The sequence below is a fragment of the Neolamprologus brichardi genome, chromosome 19 (genome assembly GCF_056152115.1).
Source record: "Neolamprologus brichardi isolate AB-2024 chromosome 19, ASM5615211v1, whole genome shotgun sequence".
NCBI classification, from domain to species: Eukaryota; Metazoa; Chordata; class Actinopteri; order Cichliformes; family Cichlidae; genus Neolamprologus; species Neolamprologus brichardi.
Window position 1 is genome coordinate 8,131,574 of NC_142122.1, and position 25,900 is coordinate 8,157,473.

At 41.3% G+C, this 25,900-nt stretch overlaps 1 protein-coding gene and 1 long non-coding RNA gene across 5 annotated transcripts in view; one reads left to right on the forward strand and one right to left on the reverse strand.

The window, feature by feature from the left end:
* The window catches only part of pacs2 (phosphofurin acidic cluster sorting protein 2), a 69,135-nt gene that overhangs the window by 22,830 nt on the left and 20,405 nt on the right, over positions 1 to 25,900 (forward strand). For 3 of the 4 annotated variants that reach the window (XM_087832983.1, XM_087832980.1, XM_087832982.1), the window contains exons 2-9: positions 19,843 to 19,930; positions 20,220 to 20,309; positions 21,117 to 21,242; positions 22,766 to 22,928; positions 23,218 to 23,291; positions 23,428 to 23,508; positions 24,295 to 24,354; positions 24,442 to 24,596. In XM_087832983.1, the coding sequence (XP_087689109.1) occupies positions 19,843 to 19,930; positions 20,220 to 20,309; positions 21,117 to 21,242; positions 22,766 to 22,928; positions 23,218 to 23,291; positions 23,428 to 23,508; positions 24,295 to 24,354; positions 24,442 to 24,596 (837 nt within the window). The remainder of the gene's footprint in view (positions 1 to 19,842; positions 19,931 to 20,219; positions 20,310 to 21,116; positions 21,243 to 22,765; positions 22,929 to 23,217; positions 23,292 to 23,427; positions 23,509 to 24,294; positions 24,355 to 24,441; positions 24,597 to 25,900) is intronic. The other variant, XM_087832981.1, reaches the window with a different exon arrangement.
* LOC148097173 (uncharacterized) lies at positions 4,679 to 8,309 on the reverse strand. Its single transcript, XR_015716971.1, has 3 exons — positions 8,161 to 8,309; positions 5,423 to 5,517; positions 4,679 to 4,938 (listed from the first exon to the last, which is right to left on the reverse strand). It is a non-coding gene; the product is annotated as an uncharacterized LOC148097173 (long non-coding RNA).

The window sequence follows — 25,900 nt, forward strand, 5'->3', positions numbered from 1 at the left end:
TTGCCTACTGGTGGTGGTCAGAGGGCCCGGTGGCGCCAGTGTCCGGCAGCCTCGCCTCTGTCAGTGCGCCCCAGGGTGGCTGTGGCTACAATGTAGCTTGCCATCACCAGTGTGTGAATGGGTGGATGACTGGATATGTAAAGCGCCTTGGGGTCCGTAGGGACTAGTAAAGCGCTATATAAATACAGGCCATTTACCATTTATTTGTATTATATCCTGTACATTTGTGTGTATGCTCTCCATTTAGAAAATAACATGATGAATAACATGAACATCTCCAACCTGATTGGCTACTCCTAATATTCTAACCTTTTTCCACGCCCAAGATGCTGGCCTCAGACTTGAAGCGGGCTCTGCGCAGTCTTTGCCTGCTGCTAATTAACAATTCAGAGAAGTCGAAAGGACAAATTCCCCAACAGGCTAACAAACTGAAAATGTGCTGCCGCAGCGCCGTGATGTTCCCAGGCATTTCTTAGATGTCATGACAGAAGCGAAGGACTCAATGGTGCATGAAAATTGTATCTGTGGTCAATTAAATACCAAATAAAATAAAACACTTTGCACTCTGTGGGTAAAACAAGAAATCCATATTTCTTTGGTGGGAAGGCATGCAAACATTGGAAACAGAAACTTTCTTTTTGCAAGTCGTTCCACAGCACAAGTGACAGCCTGCATCTTTGCAGCATGCTAGTACAGCACAAGCTGGGGGTTTCCTCAATCCTACTAATAAGTTTTGACAACATCAATTACCCTCTTATCTCTCCGACTGCGGCTGTCAATCTTCATGCAGGGATGGAGGATGTCTTCTTTCCTAACCATTTGTCATTGCATAAAAACTAGTGACTTTCTTAAATCACTGCACTGATGTTTTCATGCTTTACTGTATACATTTAAGCGTGACTAAATGTTATTATGAGCCCGAGTGGGAGCCCACAGGGTTTGCTCTCTGCTCTGATTCTGACATCCGGGATTAACATTACACTCTCTGAGTGAATGTGTAGTCAACGGAGACAGCTGTAAGCTTGTACAGTTGATGGTTGATGTCTGAACTAATGATGTTGTGGGTTTAGTCACTGCCAGTTCATTCCTGAAGCACCCAAAAGGTTGTCATGTCCAGTGAGACTCGCTTTAATGTCTCCAACAACCTGCCAGATGCTTCTCAATGTGCCAGAAACTTTGCTGTATGTCAGTTTGTGTGAGAACTTGTTTGTGCACTCATTAAAAGCAAATACACACTTTAAAGGGACTTGCAGTTTTTAATACATAATAACTTACTTATTTCATTTTAAGCTGGTATGTGCTTTATTTCTGGACCTGTGGTAGAAAATTTACATAGTCGTCGACTACACACAATCACTGACTTTGAATAGTTCGTTAGATCTTCTGTCTCTTTAGCTTCAGCTCCATCTGACAGTCTTTATCAGCCACTACATGGCTCTCTTCTCTGGGATGGTGGATCCCTTCATCTCCCTTAGACTTCAATCACACAAGCTGGGCGATCTTGATCGTGACCAGGCTGCCATTGTCACCCATCCAAGATGCCACTTATTTCCAAACTAATCACCAAATGGTAGTGAAACCATGCACTCGCACACTCGCAGGGCAACACACTCTTCTTCATTGGATAATACTTATGGAAAAGTGTGCAAGGTTTTCATGTATGCACATCTAGTTTTGTGTATGTTATATTTTTAGTTTAACTTCCTAGAATATATGCATTGTTTTCACAATTACTGAACAAATAGTTTGACTGAAGGATGCAACAAGGACGTGCAGGGGGTTGACGTGATGGAGGAGGATGCTAGGGATAGGGTGAGGTGGAGGAAGATGATCCGCGTGGTGACCTCCAAAGGGAGCAGCTGAAAGAAGAAGAAGGACTCAACAAGGCTAATAACGGACAGGAGTCAGTGGAGGTTTTCGAACGTTATAGTATTTTATGTTCTGCGGTCAGCCTTTAGTTCACCGCCTGTCGCTGCCTCGTGTGCCACAGAAACTATCCTAGCAGTAAATCCCAGAGTAGTCCCAGACTGAGCGAAAAATAACCTTTTCTTAGCAAAGGTTTATTTTTGACTTGCTGCTTGAAGTTTCCTCAGAAAGGTGCAGTAATTGAGAGTTATAGGCTGGCAGATGTCAGTGCTTGAAACCAAAACCCTGAGAAAGAGCATCTGGCTGTCAAATCTGTTATTGCACCATCTAAAATAAGTTGTTGCATCTGTGCAAGCACTGCCCTCCTTCTCTTTCTGTCTTTGGTGTGCTTTCACTCTCATTATAAAGCTTCTCTTTTCTAGCTTTACTCCCCCACCCCCCCCACCCCCCTCTCCTTTCTCTGGTCTCGCTGAGTATAAATTCATCCTGCCTCTCTCCCAAAATTGCAGCCTCATGCACATTTGTAAAGCTCAGAGATGTAAAAGCAGTGTTTTAGGGGGCAGCCTGGGCACTGATCCAGCTGAGGACTCCCTCCCTCCATCCTAAGGCTTCCTGGCGTCTCACCATGTGCCTCACTCTATCAGGATAATACTATCCAACAGGAGAGAAGAAAAACAAGAAGAAATTGCCCGATCATCAGTCTGAACCACTCTCTTTCTGGACTTGAATCGGTTTATAGCTTTTACAAATTAAGCATTCGTTCTCACAGCTGCTTTGGGTGATTTAAAAACTGGAGCTGATTCATCTTTGAGGGGAAACAGCAGACAGACACTAACATGGCAATTAACAAAGGTCAGAGTTTACATACAGTCGTCCATAACCTGAAACATGACTCATGTCATGCTTCCATAGTGGTGAACTTTATTATAGAGAAAGAAACTGTCAAATCTGAAGAAGAAGATCAAGTGATTAAGGTCCCAGTTACACAGGGGTAAAGACCAGTCTGCAACCATTTGGCAACTGGTGGTCGTGGAGGGAAGAATCGGTATTCCCCGACTGGTTGTGAATGGTTGCTGGGAGTTGAGGGTACTTGCTGTGAAATTTATTGCTAAAGCCTTACTCATAGACTGGTCAGTGAACTGGCCAACTGAGTCTGATCGTATGGCGATTTATATGAAAATCATAAAGAATACACGAGAAGCTTATGACATCGCTTTGGAGATCGTTTTCAATTCTGTTTCACTTCAGCTCTTTGTACATAATAATTTAGCTCTTCTTTGTGGTTGGCTGATAGACCAACAACAGGGAAGCAAGAGTAGCCCACAGTCCAGTTGTCTGTGACACTGCCCCCTGGTGGCAGTAAACAGCTACAACATGTAAACACTAGAAAAGCTGGACCTACCTGCTGCAACTGCTTCATAATTAAAGTGACTTCACAATAAGAGCTTCGCTAGTAGTGATGAGAAATGGTTGGAGGGAGGTTTGTTCTTTTTTTTGAATGAAGGATAGATATTGAACTTTCAGTTCTTAGCATTGACTTAAACCTGAGGTAGGCAGAAATAAGATAAGATAAGATAAGATAACCTTTATTAGTCCCACACGTGGGAAATTTGTTTTGTCACAGCAGGAAGTGGACAGTGCAAAAGTTATGAAGCAAAAATTAGAATACAATAAGAATAAATACAGTACACAACTGTACAGAATAGAATAAAATAAAATACCATATACAGTAGAATAAAATAGAATAAAATATACAATAAGATATATACAACTGAGTAAAAGTACAACGATGCCAGAAAAGATTATTGCACATTAGTGTTATTGCACGTTTGTGGATGTGTGTGTTTGATCAGTTAAAGTCTTTGTTGTGGAGTCTGACAGCAGTGGGGAGGAAAGACCTGCGAAATCTCTCCGTCCCACACCGTGGGTGCCGCAGTCTCCCACTGAAGGAGCTGCTCAGTGCTGTCAGAGTCTCCTGCATGGGGTGGGAGATGTTGTCCAACAGGGATGACAGCTTAGCCGCCATTCTCCTGTCACTCACCACCTCCACTGGGTCCAGAGGGCATCCTAGAACAGAGCTGGCCCTTCGGATCAGCCTGTTCAGTCTCTTCCTGTCCCCAGCAGAGATGCTGCCACCCCAGCAGACCACTCCATAAAAGATAGCAGAGGCCACCACAGAGTCATAGAAGGTCTTCAGGAGTGGGCCCTCCACTCCAAACGACCTCCAAATCGGAATATTCCAAATATTGTACTTTAAACCGAAGCATCTTTTTTTGAAATTATATTTTTGCTAAGTCAGTTGTTAAGTCAATAATCTGAGTCTTTGCACGTAACACTGTTTAGATGAGAATAAACAAAAGTTTTTGGTATTTTGTGGGGGGGTTTTCTGTGGGGGGGGGAAACACACACAACAAATTCAAGCGTGGCCGCTCATTCCTGTCATAAATCCACCACTCTCACTCATCTTTCCTGTCTGTAATGCTCACCAAGCAGAATCCAAATCATCCAGTCTTGTTTACCAGCTTCAGTTTCTGACTACAGAGGCGGGTGAGGCATGCGGGGGTTGGGAGTGGGGAGGTGACGCCTGTGGTGTTACAGAAGCTTGTGCGTGGCATGTCAGCCATTAAGGCTGAATGTGTGAGGCATGTTTACAGTAGGATGACACCAACCCCAACTGTGCGTGTGTACAGCGGGAATCTAAATAGCTGGAATGCAGTATTCCTCTGCGACGTATGTGTCTCAGATTTCGTTGTGAGCCTGGCGGGCAGGCAGGACACTGTGTCCCCTGTGACCGCTGCTGCTTCTTCTCTCTTTGATTTCACAGCACGCTAACAGATCTGCTTTCAGTATTTACACTGTATTGTGCATGTACCATATGCTGCAGTATGTATAATCCCAGTGCCCTCAGTGACAGTAACCCACCAATCAGCCGCTGCATGTCTGACTTCAGTGTGTGACAGGTGCGAGACGCATCCTCGTCAAATCTAACGCTTAACTTTTGAAAGGATGTGATGAAGTGGCCGCCTCGCCTCATCGGAGCGGAGACGCAGATGTGTGAACAGACCAGTCGTGCTGTTGGAGAGATGAACAAGCAGCAATTACAATCGCACCCTAAATGTTTATTTCAGGCGCACAGGCATTTAAAGAAGGGTTGCATCTTATGAAGTCTGCCATTTTCTCACAGATGCGTGGCTAATAATAAAGGATTGATTTTCTTTCTGTAAGATGCTGGAAGAAACATTAGCTCATTCACAACAACTTTGTAAGCAGGTGGGACCACTTAAGATTAAAGACTGTAACTATAACTTTAATGAAGGTTTAGGTTCGACTTGTCAGCAACTCAAATCTCTAACCCACTTCATATAAAAGTTTAAAATGACCCAAAATGTGTTAAAAATAAAAAAAACTAAATCTCAACTCTACAAAAACTATTCATAAATATATATATATATATGGACGAGGGATTCAGAGAATCCATCTTTCAATCCATTTGTTGCTGCTCATCCAGATCTGGGTCACAGAGGCAAGAAGTTTAAGCAGAAAGGCCCAGACTTACCTCTCCTGGGTCACCTCCTCCAGCTAAGTACGAGAGATGTAATCACTCCAGCAATTTCTGGGTCTTCCCCAGGACCTCTTCCCGGTAGGACATGGCTGAAACAAACAGGAGGCATTCCTAATCAGATTTCCGAACCGGGGGAGAGTGGAGCTCTTCTCCTTGTCACTAACGGGGAACCCAGACCCCATTTAAAGGAAGCTTGTATCTGTTTGTTTGAATCTGTGATCTCACTCATTTGGTCGTTATCCAGAGTTCATGACCATAGGTGAAGGTAGGGATGTAAATTGGCCGGCAAATCGCCAGCTTCCCTTTCACGTTCAGCTCTTTATCACAAAAGATTGTTAGAGGGTGCGCAACACTGCCAACGGTGGACCAGTTCATTCCTCAGTCTCACGCTCAACTCATGAGCAAGTGTGGGAATCCTGACCCAGAGTGGACACTCCACTTTTTTTCCAGCTGAGAATCACAACCACAGACTCAGAGCTCCAGTGTGAGCTGGAGGCCATGATTCGATTAAGCAAAAAAGTAGAGACGAGGTGCTGAGACCACCAAACCTGAAGCCCTCCACCCCACAGCTGCACCTCGAAAGTCTGTCGATAAAAGTTCTGAACAGTATCTGCGACCCACTCAAAGAAATTAAAACACAAAAATCGTTTTTTTCCATAAGTTTTTACTTTATTAATACTCTTTGCACAGATTTGTTCACCGTTTACATTTTTCCCCTGCAAATAACATACAGCTGTCCATTGTTGAGGTTCTTATACACTTAAACATGATTATTCAGTCCAAACAAGCTCCTTTTGTTACCTGTTAGACTGCAGATTGACTTGTTGAGTGGTTTGAGTGGATGTTTTTTTTTTTCTTCCAAAATTATTTTAGTTTTAATACGGTCGCACAGGTGGTACTTCTGTGTCAGAGAAAGAAAAGTGAATTGGAGCAATCTTAAACCATTTTCTTTCATCGTCGATGGAAAGTGCTGCTCTTAATGTTGTTACTAACTTAAAAAAAAGCATTTTCAGCAGACTGTTTTTATTACGCTGCCCTGTATTTGTGTGTCAGGAATTGACTGTCATTATGCTTTACAAGGTTGTATTTATTAGGATTGAAATGCTATGTATTTGCACTGTCGGAAAAAGTATTTTTCTGGAAAATCAAATAAAAAAATTAATAATAAAACACATCTTTTTTGATGTAGGTTTGGATTTGACCCATGAGCTATAATTTTTTTTAGTTTTTGCCCCCATCACTGCCCTAACACAAAGACTAGATATATAGGTCGTTATCCTTGAGTCTCGCTGAGATTACAATCTCTCTTTCAAGAGGGACTTGGACATAAGAACATAACAAAAAAAGAAAAGCACCTGAACCGATAGTCAGTTCAGACGAGTGACCACAAACATGCAAATCATGTGCAGTAACAGATCATTACAAGAGCATTAACCAGACATTAAAAGTAGTCAAACCGACCCAAAGACACAGACTTATACTCCTTGAATGTAACCAGTTCTGACAACTTCAGCTCTTTCTGTAGATTATTCCAAGAAATTGGGTCAATGTATTTAAAAGCATTTTTTTTGTGTTTTTTTTTTTTTTTATAAAGCACAATGACGGGCAGCATCCAAACTCTCTAGGTACTGGTCAGGTGATTGATAAATTCTTAATAAAAAAATAAAGGTAAAAATAAAAGCTTGCAGTGATCAAGCCCATGAATGGTTTGGCTCTCTTTGCCATTTGAACGGTTAAATAAGGAGAGTTCACTTTAAAGAAGTGAGGTGGAGATGAGAGTTTGAAAGGGAGAATGACCGAGAGCACAGATTTAAACGACGCTGAGTGGTGGCTGATTGGCTCTAAGAAGGCAGGCAAGAAGGTGATTGGACAACAGTAATGGTGTCAGTATCTTCCTTGTGGAAATGATAAGGAAGCAACAAAACAAAAACTGAATAAAATAAATGGTAAACAATAAAAATCAGTTAGTTGTCTTGGAAGATAGTCATGACCAAGCTGTGAGTCTCTTGCACTGAGCAGGAACTTCCAGTAATAATAATTCTAATAATAATGATAATAATAATATATTTAATTTGTTGACACCTTAAAAAAAAACTACATATGGACACGTGTAGAACATTTCTCAAAACCTGTTTAATTTTAATAATTAATGAGGCATTTCTTTCTGTGTGTAGTGCGTAGTTTCCTGCATTATTAGACACACAAAACAGATGCTGCACCTTCCCAGACTGTGGTTGGTAAGCCTTGTTAAGCCTGTGTCGGTGCAGACTCGCTGTTTGATGGTTAAGTAACACTTCCACAGAACTACTTGGTTTTAAAGAGCACTTAATTTGGTGGATCCTCCACTCAAAAGCACAGAGTGAGTGTGTGGAGGGAGAGGCTCCAGGGGCCGGATTGGAATTGGGCCACAGGGAGGTTTAATGTTCCACAGGTGAACTTAATCAGACACTAACAATGGGAAGAAAACAACAGAGCCAGGCAGTACCCTTAAAAAATGAAGCGTCATTTTTTTGTCACATGGGGTCCCTCCCATGTGACATTTTTGGTCTCTGACAGGTGAAAGATGTGCGGTTGGCTGCTGGTGCATCCGACAGTTGCCTTTCTTAAACTGCACACAGCATTCTCCAGCTGAGGAGTTGTTTTGGTGATTGTAGACTTATTTCTCAATGAGTCATAAAGCTGGAGATGGGTTGAGTGTGACTAACTGAACGAGAGAGGGAGAGCATGATTACCTTAATGAAAGAAGGATGGGCTGACACAAGAGGACGTGGATTTTCCAGAATCCCGGGAGACGTGAGAATGTAGGTCAATCTAGCCCTGTGACATGCAGCATTTGTACACAGGGAGGAAAATCAACGCTGCACGAGAGGCTGGGACAGGCAGGGACCTGGCCATGATGTTCTCTAGCACATACGGTCGTATTTATGCCAGACCGGAGAATATCGAAAACAGTCGGATTTCCATTTGTTCCTAATCACAAAGAAAAATGCACCGACTGCAAAACCCCCCAAACAACTGCCATTGAAACAAACAGTGTTCAGGACCTTTGATCAGAAAGGACTGTGCAGAGGTAGATGGCAAACGAGTGAAAGGAAAGGGGAGCGACATTTCTCCCTACTTCAGAATCAAATCTTTGGAGGGCTTCCACATTAAAACCAGATTTTAATACCAATAAAATATTAGTTATAGCTCATATTCCCAAATAAACTCGCATTTCATCCCTTTCAACAAACATGAGTCGGAGATCATGGGACCCTCTCATCCCAGGGCCGGATGGTAGGTTGGTAGGTTGGAGAATTAACAGGAGAATTACTGCAATTCCCGGACTACAGAGCGCACCTGATTAAAAGCCGCATGCTCTAATTTTAGAAAGAAAATCAATTTTGTATTTGTACAGGCCGCACCTGTTTTAACTCGTAATATGAGATATTTACACAGAAATATTACACGTGAGGATTTTTAACGTTTAATTTAATCCGTAAGGTAACATAAACATGGCAACATACAAAACTACATACTGCAAATGCTTTTTTTCCTCGAACAGCGCCTGTAACACGGCTACCTTTAAGTATACGTACGTGTCAGTAACACACACATTACGTTGCTTATGGGTTTTTTTTTTACAGAACAGTGCACAAGCAACATTGTAACAACCGGTAAAAATATATACCGTATATATATACTACTTATCAATTTTATTGGTCTACTGTTACCAGGCAAAATGTTTTTGGCCGCATGAAAAAAAAATGCATTAGCCGCACGTCAGTATAAGCCGCAGTGTTCACAGCGTGGGAAAAAAGTAGCGGCTTATGACCCGAAAACTACGGTACACGTTGTCTTGCTTCTTGTATTCTCTCGAAAGCTGTGTAATTACCAGAAAATAATACATAAATCCATAGCCAGGGTGGTACCATGGTTGAAACACCTAAAAGGGGGGAAAAGAGGAAAAAAAGAAGAAAAAAAGGGATTTTTTTTTGTTTAATTCAGTTAAAGAGGAACTGTTGCCACACACATACAGCAAGTTTGAACATGGAAAGTCGCTGTGGCAGTGAAACGAGTGAGACATTAACACAATGCAGCTGAGCTCACGGTTATAATTTACAACAGGGTTCCACCGCAGCGGGTAGAAACCTTTCCTGTTCATGGTTAATAACCACCTAAAACTTCTCCAGCTGGCTTAGACACATTAGCCCATTGCAAACAAACAAGGCTGAAACCCTGATATCATCTCTTCGGTCAAAACAAGTCGTTATACGACAGCAAAAACTGAACCATAGACGGATGTTATTTGCGCGTAGAATGGAGGTCAGGTCAGAAAGTTTTTTACAGTGCGTGAAATATAGATCACATTTTTCTTTAAATAAACATTTTTAGTTTTTTTTTTATCATTTCACAAATTTAAATTCTATTTTATTTTTATCAGATTGCTTGAACTCTTGCAATCATCCCCTCTGTGCCTGTGATGTCTGAATCATTTTGGAAAAGCTGGTAGAAAATTATTTGTGTGCAAACTTTCTCTTACTAGGAGGTGTAACAGTGAGGTCTATGCGCCCCTCCCTGAGCCTGGTTCCTTCCCACTGTCACCAAGTGGTTGCTCATAGGTGTCGTCTGTATTATTGTAGGGTCTTTATCTTGCAATATAAAGTGTCTTGAGGCGTCTGTTGTTGTGATAAAAATTGAATTGAATAGTATCCTCTGTGTTTTGAACACTGTCCTCATACTGCACACTGTGTCTTCAGCTAAAAGCTCTGTGGGAATCTTTTTCCTGCAAAAAATATACTTTTTATGCCTGTCAGACTGTTGCATTTTGCATTTTCTTTACACATATTCATACTAAAAAATGAAAACAAGTGGTGTATTTTGGTAAAAGGTTGCTAATAACGAAGTGTCTAAATATTTAACAACTAAACATGCAGTTTAAAATGTTTTGTGTTGACACAACACAAGTTAGGTGTAGTCTTTATGCTTTAATGAGTCACATGTCGGGGTTAAATGATTTTGTTAACAAAAAATAATAATACATTCCTTTGAAAATGTCAGGCACAAGGACTGAAAACCTTTGAAAGACCTTTGTGAAGCCTGGAGAACTATTGATCAAGACCACTTTAATATAATATGGGAAAGTCTGACTCCCTGGAAGTGAAATATAAGGAAGGGCGGGGTGGTTCAAGATTTGTGCACAGAACTGCAAGTGCTTAAAAAATTAAATAAATGGATACCATTTATCTATTTATAGATTGAAACAGTCAAAAACCTATTGAACAGTACATAAAGTTACATGAATTACTCTGTAAATATAATGTCCTGTTCTCCCTCTAAACTGTAGCAATAAAAATCCAAACTTTGACTTTTCAGCTGATTCAGTTGTGGTAGCATCGGTTTAATATGAAGTCAGATGGATACATTTGAAGCATGATGGGTGTTGGAGCTTATCAGACAGGCCCGTGGGAGTATATCTAACAAAAATAGTTGGGAGTTACATGCTTGGGTAACATTCTGCACCAAGACAGGATAAACCTCAGTGTAGCATCTGGTCACACTTTGTCCAATATTAGTTTTTTCCAAGTTTTTTGTAGATACTGGTACTTTCAGGATGTGTCAGTTTCCAAACAGATTTACTTTGGTAAACTGTTACAATGCAACATGGGACACATAAATGCTGTAGTGAAATATATGATATCAGCTGGTTGCTTAAGCCTTCCACAGTGCTGGCTGTACTCATAGAAATGTCAGACCAGGAGAAGTGCATCAGTATGACACGCTTAATGCATTCCAGCCTGCAAAGCAGCGAGCACTCAAAATCATTGCTTACGCACACGCTCACATGGTCTGCACTCTATTCATAACTGATGGCTGCCTGTTAACCTACATTAGACGCGGAGAAACAAAACAATTCCCTGGCAGGCCGGAAAATTCATGCTGCAAACTAAAGTGTCTGAATTAAAAAGGATTATCAGAGACTGTCCAACTGCCACAGCCATCAGTTTGTTTCCCATCAGTCCTGGGTTCATGCTTGCGCAGCTGTCGCATGTTTGGCTCGATCTGCCTGCATGGAGCGGGCTAACGCACCAACTTTGCAGGCAGAAAATTTAAGACCCATGCACTTTATCTCCATCTAAAGATCATTAATTACCCTGCTGTATACAAGCAAATGGATACAGCATGCTTCCTCTGTGTCTTGAGAGCTCAGTAGTATATTGAACAACAGCCAAACTGCAGGTGAAATGCTTTTAAGTGTTTGACCTGCTAATGATGTTTTACCAAATCTAATAAGAAATGCTGCTTTATGCTGCAGAGGCAAGTTGTTCCCTTTGGCTCCCAGCTGTGAGTTAAATACTCATTTTATTAGTGAGGAAAGAATCCCAAACACGGATCAAATCCACACGCTGTGTAAAGATAAAGAGCCATGAGCGCTGACAAGTGTGGCTTCTTCTTTCCACCGCCGCCTGTAGATTCTCAAATATGATAAAACCTGAACAATTAATGGAATTAGAGTTTAATGAGATTATTTTTTATTAATAAATACTACCCTGGAGAATAACCCCAGATTAGATTTCAGTTTCTGAGGAAAAGACTGCGTTGTGAACTGGAAAGGAAAGGTTGTGTGGTACAATTTGGTGCAGTCTGCTTCGCTGGCTCAGCCAGCCTGAGGTTGGAGTGCTGAAGGTGTAGAAGAGCTGCAGCTATAGTGCTTTGTGCAGCTTTGAAATCATTCTTTCTGCTCAGCTCTGAAGTGTTGGTGAACATTGCAAGGCTGGCCCAAGTCCATTATCAGTTCGACACATTCAGAAATTGGATTTTCTCTTCGTGATTGAAAGATGCAGAAAGCATGACACGGCCTGTGTCGTGTGATGAGATCGACTGGCTTGTTATTTAAGAGTGAATTTGTGTTTCACCATAAAAGATTTCTGCACTGATGGGGAAAAATGATTCTCTACCGCTCCTCTAAGAAAAATATTGAGTTCTCTCCAAGCTTTTAATAAAAAAGCATACTGGTATATGGTAAACCCTTTACTTTATCATTTGCTTCATGGTCTAAGACTCAGTTTCTACAAAAGCAGCATGTGGTACATTATTGTTGAAGCTGGATGAATGCGTTGTATTAGCTTACACGAAGGCAGAGTACCCACTGTCTTGTAGAACCCACGGACCCCTGAGATTGTTTCACTCATGAAATCAGAAATCTGATATTGTTACCTAATTCCTATATCATCTATTTTAAGTGCCTCGGTGTGTGGGTGGAATGTGGGGCAAAAGGGCAGGAAGTCACAGTGTGAAGTAGGAAATCTCATTATCGATGCAGTTTGCTGCTCAATGCTGCAGAGCTCCCAGTGTCCAGTTGCTCAATTCACACTATTAACAGAAGGTGAAAATCCAGGAAACTGAACCTCAAGCATGTCTCTGCTGTTGTGCTCTTCCCTCGCCTCCGTGAGTGTTTTTTAAAAGAATTTAGTTTTAAAATGATTCCTTAAAAGAAATTATAGATTTTATTTCACTGAATCCATAACACAATTATTTCTATCTTGAGATACGGTTCTGAACACATAATAGAGCGGGACTCGGTGAAAGCAATGACACAGAAAAAGTCAGATACATTATGAAAGGAGCAGCTGGGGTTAGGACGGCTTGCAAAGTGGCTTGCAGAGCCTTTAAAAAAAAAAAGGGAGAGATACTTGTCTGAGCTGGTCTGCCACGTTTGTACTTAACTTGTCTTTTGCCTTTTTTAGCTAATGCTGTGCTCGACCAAAGAAACAAAACATCAGCTTTCATTTAAATTCCAGTAAAATTTAAATGCTTTCCCGTGTAAAGATGCCAATATGGAGCTGCGTCTATTAAAAAAACGCAACCTAGCTCCTTTTTGAAAGTTGCAAAGTGCTGTATATTCAGTTGTATAGTATTTGTTAGAGTTGTGCTTGAGAATTTTCTAAAAATTCTGAGTAACCTCAGTGTTTGCTGGCTTGTTGTTAAGTTATTTACAGTTTTGATTAAGGAGAAGAAGCTGGTTGATGAGCACCAGAACAGCAGTGACCCCCTGTTTCCATCCAAGGGGTCTGGATGGTGAAGGATTACAAATACCCCAGTATTTGGAAAAAGTAGACGCCCTCTGCAAGAAGGGTTGAAGTCATTCCTTTCTCAGATGACTGAGGTCTTTTAATATCTGCTGGGCGATTTTCTGGATTTTTTATTAGTCTGTGGAGATCCTCTATGCTGTGGAGTGCTGGGCCAGCAGTCACAGCAGCACACACCAGCAGACAGATACCGATCCTCAGTGCCAGTAATGTCGTGGGTGTGGAGCTTGACTGTGATGGCAGAGTCAGAAAGGAGCATGCTGTGCAAATTACAGACAGTATTGGACAATTCTTCACACCCTTTCCATAAAGTGCTGACCAGTTACTGGAGGATGTTCAGCCAAAACTCATTCCACCACAGAGTGGAAGTCACAGAAAACTAGCAATCACCTCCATAAATTAACTGAGCATTTCCCCTGAGCGTACACATGAAAGGAGTCATGCTGGCAGCATCTGATCAATCACAGTTATGTGTAAGTTCACTGGCAGAAGAGCAGCTGATGTTACAAATGAAGTAAAAAAAAACTATACGAAGAGATTAAACACATAATACAGACTGAAAGCGATACAGCTGCTGCAGACAAAGAAGAAGAGCTGGGGTGAGAGGAAGAGCTCTGTGCAGTAGTTTGACATTAAGAGTGCTGAATGAATGAGTGAGCAATTTAAGCTCTTTGGTCAGTGAGACTGGAGAAGAGATGCCAACTGCCTAAGTTAACAGACTTATCAAGATCACAGCCTTATCTTTAAATGACAGGAGAATCTGATGGATTATAAATTGAGGATTTCGTTAAACTAATGTCTAAAGGACAGTTTAAGTTTTTATTCTTTTGATTGCAGCCCTGACAGCAATAAAAGATAAATATAAAATAGACTACACTTTAATTCTGTGTGCAAATTGGATATAAGATCAGCACCTGGAAATAGGTACTCTGTTTTAGGGTGACATGTTAATGCTTAGAGGAGTGGGCGGTAGTGTCCATCTGTACTATCCACACACAGAGGTCAGAAAGATCCTCCAGGATATTTAATAATTTTAAATTAAATGTTATAAAGTTCATAGATACGTATCAGCCAGAACCTTCTTCAAGGACAAGATTTACAACTATACAAACAGAGCAGTTATAGAGTACTGAGCTAGATACTGCACATATCTGGAATAAGACATTGTCATGGCAACAACAGATGCAGACTGAGAAATGTAGCTAAAACGATGGTATTACACTAAGTGGTTTTAACATCTTTCCATCTGAAAATGTGATTTTTCTGTCCACTATGCAGTATCAGGGTCTTTATCCTGTTATTTTGCTCCTTTATTCTTTTTTTTAACAGGGTAGGTTCAGTGATCCAAATGATACAGTTCATGATTCATAATAGACACATTTCAGGACATTTCTTGTAGTGTGTGGTATCAATATGATTCTGTCCTGTTTCACCAGTGAATGGTGTTTATTTTCAGTGACACCAAAACAAATTCCTGTCGGAGTGTTGCTGTTGGCAGAAGAAGCAAATGTGATGGTGCTATCACAGCACCACACTGGGCCCGATGCTAATTCCCTCTGCCAGAGCATCTGTGCCGAGCTTGGCCACTGGATCGGGATTTGGCAGGCAACGCTCGAGGCAGCAGGCCGTGTGCTTCTTAAGGCCGGAGACTCCCCTGGGGTGACAGAGAGGGGACAGAACAGGGAACAGGTTTCTTTGCCCCAGCGCCAGCAGCACGGCTGTGTGTGAGCACGAGTGTCGATGTGTGCACGCACTTGCGGGAGATGGCGAAGTGGTGGGAACGCCTTCGAGTTCAATGCAGAGTGAAAAAGGCAGCAGCTGCTGAGTGAAACGCCAGCACTGTGCATTGTTGTCATATATTGTTCTTTGGAACAGTGAAGCTGTTCAGGCTGAGTCGGATACTCCTCACGGCCTCACCAACTTTTACAGCCTTCAAGCAAACTAATGGAAGCTTCCCTGGAGTTATGTTGTTGGTAAAACCACTGTATTAATATTAATTATCAATTAACATTATTAAGTCCGGTGCAATTGTCATTTTTCTTTATGTCTTTACAACATATGACATTCAGAAATTATAAAAATGACGTCCATCGTTTTTCCTTGTTAGCATCAATGACCAGTAACTTTTCACTTGGAAGCTTCCCTCTGAAAGGGCAATTATCAGATCATGATTTACAATATGTTACAGTGCTTTACTGTTAAAGGCTTCCTGAGAGTCTGTGCTGTGCACAGACACAGAGCTATTAACCTTTTTAGTCCTGGCTTCATACTCAACTGAATGAAATTATGCACTTAACATTCAAGGCTGAGCTGACGACAGTTTCTCCTGCCCATACGTCACAGTGTTATAGCACAGAGCGGTAATGGGATTGCACAATGTAAAAATGGCCCAATTAACACTAAAGTGGACAAAGTGAATGGTAACGTTTACGTCTGCATTCAGATTTACTGCTTGACATCTTAAGTGCTGCATTTTTGTTGGCTTTGTAGTAATAGGTTTGCAGTTTCAAGCCTAAGAAGATGCCCGCTCCAGTCATCGCTCCAGTCTTTCTTTTCTGTCTTTTTGTTTAGTTTTGTTCTGCGATGAGGGAAAAACATGGATGAGCAGAACATCAGACACATGTAGGCGGTACCACAGATGTCTCGTACCAGGCTACATGGAGTTTGCTCAGGCAGAGATGGGAATTATGCGAAAATAAATACATTTTCTTAGGAACAACACAATGTTGTCATATAGTATCTAATGTATAGAGCAAAAGTCTTTAACCACCCCTCATTTTTATCATTTCTTTGATTGAATCTCTGAAAACTGCCAAAGATAACAGCTTGACAGACAGAAAATATTATTATTTCCAAAGCACGGTGATTCCAAAAGATGTATTAGTTAAAAGCTTAGCATATGTTTGCAGAGTGTGCAGTGTGACTTTCAATTTTTTTTTAATGAAACTGGACAAGTGGAGGAAAAAAGAAGTGGCAGACAAACAAAAAACTATCTGCAGCAGGTGAACGGTATCTAAAAGTCATGTTCTTAAGAAACAGAAAATAAAAACTCAAGAGACACATCTGGTCTTCACTTCAACTGATCCCTCTACTGAAGCCTCATCAGATATGGTCTCAGTGAAAGGGATGCTGTCAGAAGTCATTCTTAAGGATTAATTAAATTATAACAGAACAGTTTTTGCCTTATATACTGTATTTCCACACGTGTTAGCACATTTTAATACATTTGCACCTATTTCCCGTTTTTATCCCAAAATATAAGGAAATGGGGGTTGTCCAAGTATTTGCATAGTACTGTATATAGATGGGTATATTTGGTACACTTTTTTCAGATTTGATGCAATCCAATGCAACAGCTGTGCAATAGATTCTACATTTGCAAAGCTTATACATTTTCACTCCACTGCTTAGTGAAAGGGCCAAAAATGTGACCACTGTTATTCAGCGAAGAAAGTCAAACAAACGTCAGAGGGTTGTTTGACCAGTTGTGTGATATCAGTGGTTGACTTTAGTTCCTTTACGTAGATTTGACCCCAATGCTGCAAAATAGGACAAAAAAGGCAAATGTGCAGTCTGTGCAGCAGGTATCATTCAGCTGTCAGCGCCTACTCAAATCAACATCTAGCCACCTATAGCATAGCTCAGACAGATGCTGTTGTGGGCTTGGGACCAATGGGAACAGGGTAGAATACAAAACAGGAGTACAAGAATGCTGCATATTGTCTGTGTGTGAGGCAGCTCGCACACAATGCGAGCCTTCATTTGGTTTGCTTCCATTGTGCCTGGGATTTCTTGGGTCCTGTCTCAGCTGAAGGACAGAAAAGTCTTCATTCAGCCTGCTAGGGCTTCTTCAGACCTGCCATTGTCGTGGCATCTCGTCTCTCTGTCGCAGTGTTTTCCTTTCTCTCGAGGATGATTGATACCTCTCCGCTGCAGAGACACGACTTTATAATTGTCGCTCAGCAGACTGTGCGGTTTGGAAGCTTCTGACTGATACCGGTGCCGCCTCACCTCTTCGTTTCCTGTTCTCAAAATAGGAAAGTCAGAGAGGATTGAGATTACTTGCAAGGTCAATGAGGCAGTCTTGCTAAACGATACTGAATATGGTTGATGGTTTAATAATGCAGCCGCCTTGGACTTTCACTCACACATTTCTCTCTTCCGTGCCTCCCGCGGCTGTTTTAACCAACAAAACTTGGTGAATAGCTACTTTTACTCCTGAATGCACCCGAATAATTTAGGTGTGATGTCATTCGAAGTAGCAGCACTGTGAACACACTGTTTAATTTTGCCGTAAAAAGGAGAGCCAGATGATAAATGGTTGACCTCCAGACTGAGCCTGCTCTGAATGATTTAGTCAAAGCAGCCAAAGTGCCTCGAAAGAATGGCTCCTTTAGGGGGGAAAAACACAGACACACACACACAAAACTTTTCTTCTTCTTACGTTTTCTGGGGAAGTGCCTGAAAAAAGTCGTGACAGGCTTGTTAAAGTAGCCCCCCCTCCTCAACACACAAGCCTAACAATGCTACCCCGCCACTGTTCTCCTTCACTGTTGCTCTTCTGCTCTACTGGTTGATGACGACTAAGAGGATTTAGCTCGGCCTGCTGCAAAACCCTTGGTTCCCCTCAAGTTAGACTAAGAAGTGTAGGAAAATGTTCGTGTGAACTTCACTTTGAGTTAGACGGGTTTTTTTCTGTAGTTATGCTGAACGGAGATCACTTTTAGGTGCTCACGGGCCACTTCTGGTCACATGTTTGATTGCAACCTCGAAATTAATTAAAAAGCCAAAGTTCCTAAATGTGAATATTTGGTTGACACTTGGATCAAATAGAAGAGTAAGAGGCTCATTATACCCGCTATCCGGCTTACATCAAAATAATATCACATTAGCTGTTATAAGCCGCCGTGTCTGCCGGTCGTGCACGTCTCGATTTCAGACAAATTTTACACATCAGCGCTGGAAGTCAAAACCCAAAGCAAAGACATACTTTTGCAACACCTCCCTCTGCATAATCTGTGAATCCCCGAGTTTCTGTACTGATATGTCATTAAATCTGTGGTAAAAATCAACACGATCATACACTTGTGTCTTATGTACACTGTATATAATGGCAGCCACTCTAGAAAGTGACAGCTCTAAGAAGACTTATTAATATTTGCAGGAGTGCCTATTATTCAGGAGATGTCCGTTAAAGTCACAGTTAAAGAGTTCTAAAAGAAAAATGTCAACAGAAGTTTAAATGAAAGTCTTTCTGGCAACATGGCCTAAAGGCAGCTTTTTTTCTTCTTCTCTTCTACTAAATGTGTCAATGCTACAACCCACAAACGTTTCTACAGAGTCTCAGGAGGTAGAGTGGGTCGGTGGCTCGATCACGCCGGCAGCATATTTGGGCAAAATACAGAGGATCCTTTCTGTTTCGAAAATGGGAAATTTTTGAAACGTGTTCAAACAAACATGGAAAAACAGTGTGACATTATTTTTCTGTGTTCATAAATCTATTCGTTTTGGCACGATCCCCAACACCACTGGGTCCAATGTAGCCCCGAACAATGACAGAGCCTCGACCAGACATTCACGGTCTCTCCTGACCTCCTCCACACACATATTGATAACAATTAATAGGTCAGGAGAGTTCAAATTTGGATTCATCGCTCCAAAAGACCTGTTTCCATCATTTGGAGATCACTTCTTATGTAATCTGGCATACGTCAGCCATAAAAATAGCTACTTGAAAGCCACTGAGACAATTTCTGATGAGGCTTTATTGAACACTAGCTGGATCAACTGAAGGGCCGGATGAATCTTGCACGTCTTGTGTTAGGTCTTTACTGGATTTTTTCCTATTCCTTTAAAGACATCAATATTAGATACTGTTCATTTGCTGGAGATAGCTCTTTGGGAATCATCTTAGTGCAAAAATCTTATTTTTATGCCTGTCAAACTGTGTTATGTGTTGCATTTTTTTAATAGTTAGGTGCAGTTTTTATGCCTGAATGAGTCACAGGTTATACGACTGATCTGAAAATAAGATAAAAAGCAGCCGGTGTTCAAAGAAAAACTTTGATAGACCATCAGAAAGCCTGGGAACTATAAATTACCAGAAAATCTGACTCCATGGATGGAAATCTAAAGAAGTAAAGGGCGGCTCGAGAACCTTTGCGCAGTTCCGTACGTGTTCTGTGCAATTGTTGGCCGTCATCTCTTTTCCTGAGCGTGTTTAGTAAACTCACCATCTGGATTGTTGTGAATGACTCATGTGTTTGTGCTTATTAAAAACACCCCAGCAGTACTAAACTAAACATGTTTTCCTGCCTTCGTCTCTTTCTGCGTGTCTGTGTTTAGATTGTGCAGTCTGACCCTGAAGAAACTGGTCGTCATGAGGGAACTTGATAAAGAGCTGATTTCTGTGGTCATAGCAGTAAAAATCCAGGTACGCTCTACATACAGTTAAAAACACGACACAACAGAATGTGGTTTGTGTGTCCCGTTTGAGGAAATCGTGTTGATTGATCTCATTTTGGTCATTTAAAAAAACGTTTTGTTTTAAATGGTAGTGCGCATCATTTTAGGTCCTTCATATGCACACTCTATAAAGTGTTGCAAAGTAAGTAGCAGCTTTCAGAGAGAGTGCATACTTTCAGCATATAGTGCTCATTAAATGAAACACCAAAGGGTTAGTATTTTTTAAATTATTTAAATATTCATGTGTGTTTTTGCAGGGCTCCAAACGGATTTTAAGGTCCCATGAGATTGTGCTGCCACCCAGTGGGTCTGTGGAGACTGATCTGGCTCTCACCTTCTCGCTGCAGGTAAAGGAGAAAAAAACCCATCACCTTAAAAAACAACAACAATGAGAAAACTCAAACATATGTTCCCAAATAAACCATATGGGAACAGGTCTTAACTCTGCATTTGTTGTTCTTCTTCGAGGTAACATCTGACATTGTTAACTATGCGTGGGATGAGGTTTATTGCCATAGTTGCCATGGTAACACAGTTCCATTATAGATCATTTTGTGTATTGTAAGAAATGAAGAAATGTATTTTCCGCAGTGCTGAAAGCATGTATTAGTCTTTGAGCGTGCACGGATATTAAGCCTGGCAACAACAAAATCTGCATCAATTCGCGCACGCACACGCGTTCAGTACAAGCTGGAGGCTGAGGCAAACTTTAATGGCGTGTCTCTGGACTATTTTCAGTCAGCTCGGTTTCAAAAACAAATCCACAGGGTGATGGAGAGGCAGATTAGGCGACTTTTAATTGAGGATGTTTGAATCGCGCGTAATGCAATAATTAGCATTTGTCATTTTAAGTGAACAGTTCATCAGTTTAGGATTATGTGCAGCTGACTCAAAGGAAAACTACAGCACCTCTGTAATGAAGGAACTGTCACGTAGTGCTCCAGTTTGCCTCGCTGATGGTTTTGAACACCAGTGCTGGCTTTTTCTATGAATTTGTTTTTGTTTTTTTGTCTTTTTATGGACTTTGAGTGAAATATAGAATATCAACAGACCTTTGCTTTATTGTTCAAATCTATACTCCAAGCTGTGGGTCCAAGTATGAATGAGTAACTTACACTTTTTCCTCCTTGTTTTCCTGTTTCTCTCACACTCAGTACCCACACTTCTTAAAGCGGGAAGGAAACAAGCTGCAGATCATGCTCCAGCGGCGGAAAAGATACAAGAACCGAACCATTTTAGGCTACAAGACTCTCGCGATTGGATCTATTGATATGTCAGAGGTACAGTCTTGCCCTGCATATATGCTCATGTTGTTCGCCTCGAGTGTTAACAGTGGGTTCAGGCGCTCTGCTGCACTTGTGTTCTGAAGACTCTCTTTAATAGCAGAAAAGTGCCGGTCAGTTTTCTACCATCGTGCCAAAACAATTAAAACTGAAAAGTAATAATTGAAAGTCTTAAATTATCCTTAGCATGTCCCTCTGTGTGGATACAGTTGGGTTTTTTTCCCGTTTCAACCCAGATTTTTATTAAATAAATACACGTTTTATTGTTGTTCAAATTAGAGGCTTATAAGTTCTAATAAAAGTCTCTTCTGAATTAGGGCTCATAACCCAAAGAGATGTTGGGCAGCTTTTTGTGCTCATCCAAAAACCAAGTGACTGATTATGAGCCCTTGGCACAGACTTCTAAAAGATCCTGTCCTATATAGACTCTCAAACTTAAAGAAACACACAGCGACCTCAAATCTCAAACCACAAGTCAAGCTGTTGGTGTTGTTGTTGCGTTGGTTGTCTGTGGTCATTCTCTTTGCAGTGGTTTGGCTTTTACTTTATTCAATTTTGTGTCTTTGTTGTTGTTTGTAGGCATTTTTTAGTTTCTTTTTGTGTTTTTGGTGAGAGTTTATAGTCAGTTTTGGATTTCTTACCAGTTTTTTTTAAAAATAATTTTGAGTTTCTTGAGTACAGTAATATATCATATCTTTGTCATGCCTTGTACCTCGTTATGGAAGTGAACAGCTGTCCAGCAGGCCTGTTTTTTTCTCCATCTTTTCAAAATCCAAATAAAAAGAAGGTAACTTCTCTTTGAAAATTTCCTGTAACCACCATGAAGAAAATTGACAGTTTAATAGCAATAACACAGGTTTAATGCATTTATTCTCTTATACTTTTAGTAGATGAATCTTTTATGTTTTAGGTGCAGTTCCATGATCTTCGCATGAGATATTAAGCATTTGTAAAATCATCAAACATATGTACAGCGGCATCAGAAAGACGTTAAAAATGGAGGAAATAATACCTCCTTGAAGACACAAATGAATGGATTGATTTCACTGCACATGATGCTGATCCACCAAGGAGTTCCCATTTGGCTGACAAAGCTCAGCGGAGCTTATTAAGGTCACATCTCGGCAGCTGAGAGAAGGATAAAAAAAGCATTAATGCAGCTGAGATTGGGGGAAAAAAGAACAAGCACAGAGCTGTACTGACTTGAAAGAAAGAAAGAGTCCCTACAGTTTCAGCTAAAGGATTTAAATCTGTGAACAAAACCTACCACATAGGATACAGTGTAAGCTGCTGCAAGGGGATGTATGCAGTCTCGTGAGACTGTTGGAACAGAAAGGATCGGTCTGATTTTCAGCAGTATTGTTCTTAAGTGACCTGGGTTTGTTCTCTGCTTAGGTGCCGTGGAAGAAGGCATTTGACCTTCAGCTGTTTGTGTGAAGCCTCTTAGGTAGTGCAGCACCTGCAGGAGGTGACTGAACTGGGCATTTCCTCTCTCGCTCATGATGTTTGGCCTCTCGCAGGTGATGCAGCACCCGACAGAGGGAGGCCAGGTTCTGCCTCTCTGCAGCAACCAGAAAGACATGCTTGGAAAAGTGGCAGAGATCTGGATCTTTTCCCTGTCCAGTCAGCCAATAGACCATGAGGAGGCAGCCCTGCAGGGAGGACAGAAGATCAAATGCTCTGGTATGCTTTGCTTCTCATTACCCCTCATGCTCCGAGGCAAAAACAGCGTGACGCCATCATAATCACCTAATATGCTTGATGAGTTAAACAGAGTGGCGTTTCACAGGGTTTAGAGTGTTTTTTCCCCCACTTCTCTTTCTCTAATCACCATGAAAGCAATAAAATCCAGGTAGCATGCAACATCATGCATATATTTAGAAACTGGCTGGTTGTCAAATTTTAAAGGGGTCATCGAAAAACGTATGAAGCATCTTCTACACTCAGTCTTTAATCTGCCTGCTGTCTCCAGATAACTACTCAGAAGAAGAGTACGAGAGCTTCTCCTCAGAGCAGGAGGCCAGCGATGACGCCGTGCAGCCACAGGTGATTTTATTTATTTGTTTATTTTTAAAGGCTTTTGCAGTTTGGGGGGATAACATGTTTTACATTATTCATGACAGTCTGTATTCTCTCTGTATTCGTTTAAAAAATATACATGTTGTGTCCTTCATGTTTTCAGGATCTCGAGGATGACGAGTATGATGTGAGAAAACCAAAGAAGCAAAGGAGGTCGATTGTAAGGACTCCCTCCATCACCAGAGTAAGAGATGTGGAACAGCATCCTGCCTGCAGGGAAACAAAGCTTTCTCTGTGACACTGAATGTGTGGTTAATTCTCCATCCAACCACAGCATGACAACTTAAACTTTAAGAGTTTGGCCTGATGAAGAAAGCCGTGTTAATTAGAGAGCTTTAGATTAATTTTGTCGCCGTTTTCACCTTTCTGCACTCTAACAGCTTAACCAAGGTTAATTGGCTTCTCTTGTAAAGATAATTTAGTTTCTTTCTTTATCTTGGCATGTGTCCTGAACCGCAAAAAAAGAATTCCAGATTCCGTTGAAGCTTTGTTGCTGCACTGTAAAACAAAGGGTCTGGGAGTCCAGTTGACTTGTGGGTTTTACCTGTTTTTGCTCCATAAAATCATTTTTCATTTGTTTATACCTGATGTAAAACTACTACATAGTGCAAGAAGGTTTTGGATGCAGAAAACAGCTATAAAAAAACCCCCCACACCTATAATTAGCTGCTTTTCAACAAACCTAAACAGCAGATGATGGATGTTATAAGGCTCAGCAAGCCAGAGCAGCAGATGAAAGCCTCAGAAAGCAGATGGAAGATGATGTTGCTTGATTATTGATTTACATGAGCACACACTGCAAAATCGATACCCGGCCAACACTGCAAATGTATCTACTGCTGGTAAAATTACTAAATTGGAGGAGCTCCTGCTCAGCAGTGGCTGCAGCTGTTTTTTGTACTGGCCGAAGTAAATCAGAACTAGGTCACAATCTGACTTGTGGTTCTGCGTTTGTTCTCCTGTGTTTTAGCAGCAGAACTTTAAGCAGCGTGTGGTGGCTCTTCTGAAGAGGTTCAGAGTTTCAGATGAGGTGAGTGTCACTGTCTTGCGTTGGTCTGGTCGTCTGACTGTGGAGCTGCAGAGCCATCGGATATGTGATGTTTTTGTATTTGTGAAGGTGTTGGACTCGGAGCAAGATCCTGCAGAGCCTCCTCCTGATGTGGAGGAGGAGGATGTGGACCTGGACAGCGTGGAGTTTGAGAACCCCAGCGACAGCGGCCCAGACATGGATGATGACGACAGTGTCCTCAGCACGCCGAAACCTAAACTCAAGTGAGTGACATACTTATACATGGTGTCCATGGATTTCCTGCTGGTTAGACTACATGGACTGTATATAAAAGACAGATGTAGCTTCTGGTCTTTCTAATGGCCAGCAAGAGGCAGTCCTATTGTTGCAGACATATCTTTTATTGTATATAAATCTGTAAGAAAAGCACCTTTTGCTCACTTTAATCTGTGACCTCAATTGAGTTTATGTTCTCCTTTAAGCCAAACGGACTGCAACTTAAGAAAACTCCAGCAATAAGAAAAATGCTGCAAAAGCACACAAAACACAACGCAAATGGGAAAAACGACAACGGAAATAGGAAAAAACAAAACAGAAATAGGAAAAAACAGATTTCCAAAAGCACAGGGGAAGTGTTTCTGGGGAGACAATAACCCGACGGACCGGTTGCAGGAACCAAAATATGCTAATAATTGCTCTGGGAGACACTTAAAAGAAGTGGAGGATCTATTGGTTTTGTGAGGAAAGAAAAGATGAGAGGTAAGTTAGTGTTAGCCTAACTATTAGCCTAAAAATCCGTCATCAGTATTATATGAATCGTGACAAAACACACCTACTATGGCTGTATCCCAATTCAGGGTCTGCAGCCTTAAAGTACGCAGCCTCAACGGTTCTCAAGGGCCGCGTACTCAAAGACCGCTAAGGCCGGAAGTGCGAGGCTTGTGAAATGGGACGGTCTAGCCTCCGTTGCGCTGCCCAGGTTGCCTAGCAACCATGATACTAACAGCTGGAAACGTTTCATACAGCTTTGTTTGACAGAAATGAAGGAGAAAATCTTTTGTTCATTTGTTTGTTTGTTTCTACATGAGCTTTGATCATTCTCTGTAAGATTAAGCTCAGCTATTGAACTGCGTATATTTTAAAGTAAAGGCTTTAAGTTAGTACAAATGTCAGTAATGTCACATAACTTTGCCGACATGTGGCCAACAGTAATGTTTTAATGTTCTTCGTTATTAAACATTTGCACATAAATAAGTGACATAATATTCAGCACTTACTTAAAGTTTACTCTTCGGCCGCCCCTCATCTGCCGTTTTTTTTGGCAAAATTATCCACACCCACCGCCGCGCTATGCATTCTGGGATATTTTGGGCCACGAAGTCTACACCGCCACATCCTTAAAATTCAGGAAAATGAAGGACGCATTTGAGGGCCACATTTTGAGCAGCCTTTGGATTGGGACAGCCTTCGTCGCGTCGATGTGACGTAATCGGCCTTAAAATGCGGCCTTTAAGGCTGCAGACCCTGAATTGGGATACAGTCTATGTTTTGGGTTCCTGCAACTGGT